The following is an 8,553-nucleotide window of genomic DNA, read 5'->3' on the forward strand; positions in this document are numbered from 1 at the left end:
TAAGACCTTGTCCTCCCTGATCAATAATGGTATTGTTTTCAATCCGCTGGTATTGATGGCTGGTATAGGTCTCACTCTGCTGGTATTGATGGCTGGTATAGGTCTCACTCTGCTGGTATTGATGGCTGGTATAGGTCTCACTCTGCTGGTATTGATGGCTGGTATAGGTCTCACTCTGCTGGTATTGATGGCTGGTATAGGTCTCACTCTGCTGGTATTGATGGCTGGTATAGGTCTCACTCTGCTGGTATTGATAGATGGTATAGGTCTCACTCTGCTGGTATTGATAGATGGTATAGGTCTCACTCTGCTGGTATTGATAGCTTGTATAGGTCTCACACTCTGCTGGTATTGATGGCTGAGTAGGTACTGAAGTCAGAGTTCTGGACTGTCTTCTTCTTTGGTCTCTTCTGTCCCTGACGGATATCCAACGAGGCGTAAAACAGGTCTCCTTCCTCCTGAGAGAGAGAGAGAGAGAGAGAGAGAGAGAGATAGAGAGAGAGGGAGGGAGAGAGAGAGGGAGAGAGAGAGGGAGAGAGAGAGAGAGGGAGAGAGAGAGAGAGAGAGAGAGAGAGAGAGAGAGAGAGAGAGAGAGAGAGAGAGAGAGAGGGAGAGAGAGAGAGAAAGAAAGAGAGAGAGAGAGAGAGAGAGAGACAGAGAGAGAGAGAGAGAGAGAGAGAGAGAGAGAGAGAGAAAGAGAGAAAGAGAGAGAGAGAGAGAGAGAGAGAGAGAGAAAGAAAGAGAGAGAGACAGAGAGAGGGAGAGACAGAGAGAGAGAGAGGGAGAGAGAGAGAGAGCGAGAGAGAGAGAGAGAGCGAGAGAGAGAGAGAGAGAGAGAGAGAGAGAGAGAGAGAGAGAGAGAGATTGATTTACATCCCATTGAATAAGGCTTGGTTAACAAACACATGGACTACAAATCAAGATGGCCACCCCTAAAATAACTAAATATCCCAGTCTGACTCTACCTGTACTCTGCTCTCACTTCCCCTGATGGTCGTCTTGATCTGAGAGTCAGTTGGAGCTGAAGAGGAAGAGTTTATCACTATTAAAACAGGTCTGATGTCTGATTCAGAATACAGAGACAGTTGGAGCTGAAGAGGAAGAGTTGATCACCATTAAAACAGGTCTGATGTCTGATTCAGAATACAGAGACAGTTGGAGCTGAAGAGGAAGAGTTTATCACTATTAAAACAGGTCTGATGTCTGATTCAGAATACAGAGACATTCAAATAATGAGAGACTGAAAAGTAAGTAGAAGACTGACTATGACAGGAAGTGAGAGAGTCAGTTTACCTGTTGAGAGGAAGTGAGAGAGTCAGTTTACCTGTTGTTCTGCAGAAGGAGTAGACACAGGTGGAGGAGAGGAGAGAGGAGAGGAGAGCAGACACAGGACACAGACTGAACAGCAACATCCAACACAGACCACAGTCTACATCAGGGGAGGAGGAGGAGGGCTCAGTTGGACGAGTTTCTGGACATAAACACAAGCATAAAATAAGAAACGTGTCACTCATTGAGATTCTGTTTCCCTGGCAACATATGTCAATGTATTTTGTACGGCAACCTAAAGAAAGAAACAAGAAACAGTATTTTCTGACCAAATGAAAGTCTGGTGATGACATTTCCATGGTTGTAGACCTCTTTTTCTGTGCCACTGAGAAACCCTTCCTTGTTCACCACAGGTCTCTGCCAGCTCCCACAGTAGTAGAGTCCCAGGTCAGATTCAGAGACGTTAGTTATCAGTAGATCATAGAACTGTTGAGAACGCAACAGGAAATAGAATCGACGGACAGGATTGGATTTGGAAATTCTGAGATGACTCCCGTTCCCAACGGAGCTGTTTCTGTACCAATCTGTTACCAGATGGTCTTTGATGTCACAACGAAGAACGACGTTGTCTCCTGGTCGGACTCTCAGCTCCACCTCTGCTGCAGAGATCCCATCCTGACTGGAGGACACAGCACCTACAGGGAGCAGAGGAACAGTGTTAGGATGAACTGACTGGAGGAAACAGCACCTACAGGGAGCAGAGGAACAGTGTTAGGATGAACTGACTGGAGGAAACAGCACCTACAGGTAGCAACAGAGAGCTATGGCAACAACAGAGAGCTATGGCAACAGCAGAGAGCTGGAGCAACAACAGTGAGCTGAAGCAACAACAGAGAGCTGTAGCAACAACAGAGAGCTGTAGCAACAATAGAGAGCGATGGCAACAACAGAGAGCTATGGCAACAACAGAGAGCTATGGCAACAACAGAGAGATGTAGCAACAACAGAGAGCTGTAGCAACAACAGAGAGCTGTAGCAACAACAGAGAGCGATGGCAACAACAGAGAGCTGTAGCAAGAACAGAGAGCTGTAGCAACAATAGAGCGATGGCAACAACAGAGAGCTGTAGCAACAATAGAGAGCGATGGCAACAACAGAGAGATGTAGCAACAACAGAGAGCTGTAGCAACAACAGAGAGCTGTAGCAAAAACAGAGAGATGTAGCAACAACAGAGAGCTGTAGCAACAACAGAGAGATGTAGCAACAACAGAGAGATGTAGCAACAACAGAGAGCTGGAGCAACAATAGAGAGCTGGAGCAACAACAGAGAGATGTAGCAACAACAGAGAGATGTAGCAACAACAGAGAGCTGGAGCAACAATAGAGAGATGTAGCAACAACAGAGAGATGTAGCAACAACAGAGAGCTGTAGCAACAACAGAGAGATGTAGCAACAACAGAGAGCTGTAGCAACAACAGAGAGATGTAGCAACAACAGAGAGCTGGAGCAACAATAGAGAGCTGGAGCAACAACAGAGAGCTGGAGCAACAACAGAGAGCTGTGAATATGTATATGTATATACTCTACTCTAAATCATCTACTGCATCTTAATGTAATACATGTATCACTAGCCACTTTAACTATGCCACTTGTTTACATACTCATCTCATATGTATATACTGTACTCGATACCATCTACTGTATCTTGCCTATGCTGCTCTGTACCATCACTCATTCATATATCCTTATGTACATATTCTTTATCCCCTTACACTGTGTATAAGATATTAGTTTTGGAATTGTTAGTTAGATTACATGTTGGTTATTACTGCATTGTCGGAACTGGAAGCACAAGCATTTCGCTACACTCACATTAACATCTGCTAACCATGTGTATGTGACAAATAAAATTTGATTTGATTTGATTTATCGTGCAGCTCTGAGGCCCAGTGAAACTCATTCTAAAGGCTACTTACACAAGAGAGTGATGAGAGAAACACACAGCCCGTCCATCTCGTGGTCTGATGGTGTGATGGTGACTGTCAGAGAGTAGCTGGGTCGTTGCTGCGTATTTCCGTGATGATGACTTGATACACTTTACCATGAAAGGACATACGAGCAGCGATTGGTTCGATCGAATGGAAAGTTTTCAGCTCGTGGTACACTTTTTGTGTGACATGAAGGGGAGGGTTTAGCATCGAAGTTAACACGTTTCACACCGACATGATGTCACTGGAAAATATTCAGCTCCTTTGAGGTGGTCGTTGTAGATAGCAACACCTAACTAGCAGCACATGGTCAAAGTCAAACTAATGCAACATCATTAAACACAACATGAAGAACCAAACACTAATTTTGATGTCACTTTGATCCTTGATAGAGATGACTTGAGACAGAGACCTACCTTGAGACAGAGGCCTATCTTGAGACAGAGGCCTACCTTGAGACAGAGGCCTATCTTGAGACAGAGACCTATATTGAGACAGAGGTCTATCTTGAGACAGATGCCTATCTTGAGAAAGAGGCCTATCTTGAGACAGAGGATAAGGCTGGTCTCTATATCTGTATCCTGTCAGTATTAATGTTGGATTGATCTTGAGACAGAGGATGAGGCTGGTCTCTTTATCTGTATCCTGATTTATCAAACAATGAACTTCTATTAATCAAAACATTTAAATCTTGGTCTGTATTAACTATTTCAGGAGTCCCAAAATGTAGAATTTACCCATCAAACATCTTGGCCTCATCCTGACTTGAAAACCATGGGCGCGCAACAGTGGATCACTTTTGTCGAGTTGGTGAACATCGTTGGTCTCCGCTTTACAAAGTGTGTTGCATTATGGTTATAAAAATTGTCCGACTTCCGACCACATGGAGGCTGTATGACCTTGACTAAAACCATGTGATCAAAGGTCATGCAGATGTTGATGAAGTCGCTGCAGTTGCTTCTCACCAACTGGACCATGTGACCATCACCTGCATTGTGGGAGGGACTATTTCTCAACCAATCATTGGGCTGTTTTTGTTTGACCTATTGGAACGTGGTGAAAGACGTGACTGAAACAGAAACCTCCTTGTCGTGGTTCTCAAGCTTCAAGGATAGAAATGAAAGTGATATTTGAGACCTTTCTCTAACCAATTAATTGTACACACGTTATGTTTTCAGTTTGTCAGTGAGTGATGTGGGGCTATAATAACGTTTATTTACACATTTATAAAGAAAGACCTTTAGAAACACCAGCAGCTGTGTTGACAATGTCATGTTGAAACAGCCAGAAACTACAACCAGAAACTACAATAACCATAATGCTCTATAGAGGATGTGACTGGAACACGTTTAGAAACACCAGCAGCTGTGTTGACACTGTCATGTTGAAACAGCCAGAAACTACAACCAGAAACTACAATAACCATAATGCTCTATAGAGGATGTGTTGACACTGTCATGTTGATCTGAGTCTTGCTGTTGTAAAAACACTACAGTGTCCAACTTTCTACTGTGGCAGATGAACCTCCCTCGACTTCTCTCACCCACTTTCATCCACAGTTTGCAGCCAGACTTGAAGGCAGCCAGAAACTACAACCAGAAACTACAATGACCATGATGCTCTGGAGTGGATGAGACGGTACATCCAAGCCAGATGTATTTTAACAGCTAAACCAAATGTAGTTCTTTGTCTTTGTGGATGTATTTCTGTATCTAACAATCTCTTTTTATTCAGGATTAGTAGGACAACAAATAGGACCGAGACCGAGAGTGTGATAGTTTAGCAACACCATGGCAACGGCAACAGGAAGTCAGTGTGGGTTTCCTGTGTACTGTGTGGGGGTGTGCAGATGATGATTGCATATGTATGCCGAGTCCTTTTTGTGCAGCTGTGGTTTACTCAGCTAGTGCTGCTGCTCTGTAGGGAGGGGTTAAGGGGGGGGCCTGGGTTTCAGGTCTGAGGGGAGGACTGAGGGGTTAAGGGGGGGGCCTGGGTTTCAGGTCTGAGGGGAGGACTGAGGGGTTAAGGGGGGGGGGGCCTGGGTTTCAGGTCTGAGGGGAGGACTGAGGGGTTAAGGGGGAACTGGGTTTCAGGTCTGAGGGGAGGACTGAGGGGTTAAGGGGGGGCCTGGGTTTCAGGTTAGAGGGGATGACTGAGGGGTTAAGGGGGAACTGGGTTTCAGGTCTGAGGGGAGGACTGAGGGGTTAAGGGGGAACTGGGTTTCAGGTCTGAGGGGAGGACTGAGGGGTTAAGGGGGGGGCCTGGGTTTCAGGTCTGAGGGGAGGAATGAGGGGTTAAGGGGGGGCCTGGGTTTCAGGTCTGAGGGGAGGTCTGAGGGGTTAAGGGGGGGCCTGGGTTTCAGGTCTGAGGGGAGGACTGAGGGGTTAAGGGGGAACTGGGTTTCAGGTCTGAGGGGAGGACTGAGGGGTTAAGGGGGGGGCCTGGGTTTCAGGTCTGAGGGGAGGAATGAGGGGTTAAGGGGGGCCTGGGTTTCAGGTCTGAGGGGAGGACTGAGGGGTTAAGGGGGAACTGGGTTTCAGGTCTGAGGGGAGGACTGAGGGGTTAAGGGGGGCCTGGGTTTCAGGTTAGAGGGGATGACTGAGGGGTTAAGGGGGAACTGGGTTTCAGGTCTGAGGGGAGGACTGAGGGGTTAAGGGGGAACTGGGTTTCAGGTCTGAGGGGAGGACTGAGGGGTTAAGGGGGGGCCTGGGTTTCAGGTCTGAGGGGAGGAATGAGGGGTTAAGGGGGGGCCTGGGTTTCAGGTCTGAGGGGAGGTCTGAGGGGTTAAGGGGGGCCTGGGTTTCAGGTCTGAGGGGTTAAGGGGGGGCCTGGGTTTCAGGTCTGAGGGGAGGACTGAGGGGTTAAGGGGGGCTGGGTTTCAGGTCTGAGGGGAGGAATGAGGGGTTAAGGGGGGGGCCTGGGTTTCAGGTCTGAGGGGTTAAGGGGGGGCCTGGGTTTCAGGTCTGAGGGGAGGGGTTAAGGGGGGCATGAGTTTCAGGTCTGAGGGGAGGTCTGAGGGGTTAAGGGGGAACTGGGTTTCAGGTCTGAGGGGAGGTCTGAGGGGTTAAGGGGGAACTGGGTTTCAGGTCTGAGGGGATGACTGAGGGGTTAAGGGGGAACTGGGTTTCAGGTCTGAGGGGAGGACTGAGGGGTTAAGGGGGAACTGGGTTTCAGGTTAGAGGGGAGGACTGAGGGGTTAAGGGGGAACTGGGTTTCAGGTTAGAGGGGAGGACTGAGGGGTTAAGGGGGAACTGGGTTTCAGGTTAGAGGGGAGGACTGAGGGGTTAAGGGGGAACTGGGTTTCAGGTCTGAGGGGAGGACTGAGGGGTTAAGGGGGAACTGGGTTTCAGGTCTGAGGGGAGGACTGAGGGGTTAAGGGGGAACTGGGTCTGTCAGTATCAGAGTAGCTGGGTCTGTCAGTAACAGTATCAGAGTAACTGGGTCTGTCAGTATCAGAGTAACTGGGTCTGTCAGTAACAGAGTAACTGGGTCTGTCAGTAACAGAGTAGCTGGGTCTGTCAGTAACAGTATCAGAGTAGCTGGGTCTGTCAGTAACAGTATCAGAGTAGCTGGGTCTGTCAGTAACAGTATCAGAGTAGCTGGGTCTGTCAGTAACAGTATCAGAGTAACTGGGTCTGTCAGTAACAGTATCAGAGTAACTGGGTCTGTCAGTAACAGAGTAGCTGGGTCTGTCAGTAACAGTATCAGAGTAACTGGGTCTGTCAGTATCAGTATCAGAGTAGCTGGGTCTGTCAGTAACAGTATCAGAGTAACTGGGTCTGTCAGTAACAGAGTAGCTGGGTCTGTCAGTAACAGTATCAGAGTAACTGGGTCTGTCAGTATCAGTATCAGAGTAGCTGGGTCTGTCAGTATCAGAGTAGCTGGGTCTGTCAGTAACAGAGTAACTGGGTCTGTCAGTATCAGAGTAGCTGGGTCTGTCAGTAACAGAGTAACTGGGTCTGTCAGTATCAGAGTAGCTGGGTCTGTCAGTAACAGTAACAGAGTAACTGGGTCTGTCAGTATCAGAGTAACTGGGTCTGTCAGTATCAGAGTAACTGGGTCTGTCAGTATCAGAGTAACTGGGTCTGTCAGTAACAGTATCAGAGTAACTGGGTCTGTCAGTAACAGTAACAGAGTAACTGGGTCTGTCAGTAACAGAGTAACTGGGTCTGTCAGTATCAGTATCAGAGTAACTGGGTCTGTCAGTATCAGAGTAACTGGGTCTGTCAGTATCAGAGTAGCTGGGTCTGTCAGTAACAGTAACAGAGTAACTGGGTCTGTCAGTATCAGAGTAACTGGGTCTGTCAGTATCAGAGTAACTGGGTCTGTCAGTAACAGTATCAGAGTAACTGGGTCTCTCAGGAACAGAGTAACTGGGTCTGTCAGTATCAGTATCAGAGTAACTGGGTCTGTCAGTATCAGAGTAGCTGGGTCTGTCAGTAACAGTATCAGAGTAACTGGGTCTCTCAGGAACAGAGTAACTGGGTCTGTCAGTATCAGTATCAGAGTAACTGGGTCTGTCAGTATCAGAGTAACTGGGTCTGTCAGTATCAGAGTAACTGGGTCTGTCAGTAACAGTATCAGAGTAGCTGGGTCTGTCAGTATCAGAGTAACTGGGTCTGTCAGTATCAGAGTAGCTGGGTCTGTCAGTATCAGAGTAACTGGGTCTGTCAGTATCAGAGTAACTGGGTCTGTCAGTATCAGTATCAGAGTAGCTGGGTCTGTCAGTATCAGAGTAACTGGGTCTGTCAGTAACAGTATCAGAGTAACTGGGTCTGTCAGTATCAGAGTAACTGGGTCTGTCAGTATCAGAGTAACTGGGTCTGTCAGTATCAGAGTAGCTGGGTCTGTCAGTATCAGAGTAACTGGGTCTGTCAGTATCAGTATCAGAGTAACTGGGTCTGTCAGTAACAGAGTAACTGGGTCTGTCCGTATCAGAGTAACTGGGTCTGTCAGTAACAGAGTAACTGGGTCTGTCAGTAACAGAGTAACTGGGTCTGTCAGTAACAGTATCAGAGTAGCTGGGTCTGTCAGTAACAGAGTAGCTGGGTCTGTCAGTATCAGAGTAGCTGGGTCTGTCAGTAACAGAGTAACTGGGTCTGTCAGTATCAGAGTAGCTGGGTCTGTCAGTATCAGAGTAGCTGGGTCTGTCAGTAACAGAGTAACTGGGTCTGTCAGTAACAGAGTAACTGGGTCTGTCAGTATCAGAGTAACTGGGTCTGTCAGTATCAGAGTAACTGGGTCTGTCAGTATCAGTATCAGAGTAACTGGGTCTGTCAGTAACAGAGTAGCTG

At 47.4% G+C, this 8,553-nt stretch overlaps 1 protein-coding gene across 1 annotated transcript; it reads right to left on the reverse strand.

Moving 5' to 3' along the window:
* Positions 1-230: 230 nt before the first annotated feature.
* LOC135536715 (uncharacterized) lies at positions 231-3,377 on the reverse strand. Its single transcript, XM_064962975.1, has 5 exons — positions 3,248-3,377; positions 1,599-1,964; positions 1,325-1,471; positions 966-1,021; positions 231-458 (listed from the first exon to the last, which is right to left on the reverse strand). Exons 1-5 carry the CDS (start codon positions 3,282-3,284, stop codon positions 336-338), a joined length of 729 nt encoding a protein of 242 aa, XP_064819047.1. The 5' UTR covers positions 3,285-3,377; the 3' UTR covers positions 231-335.
* Positions 3,378-8,553: the final 5,176 nt, after the last annotated feature.

This window comes from Oncorhynchus masou, unplaced genomic scaffold, assembly GCF_036934945.1.
Source record: "Oncorhynchus masou masou isolate Uvic2021 unplaced genomic scaffold, UVic_Omas_1.1 unplaced_scaffold_653, whole genome shotgun sequence".
NCBI lineage: Eukaryota > Metazoa > Chordata > Actinopteri > Salmoniformes > Salmonidae > Oncorhynchus > Oncorhynchus masou.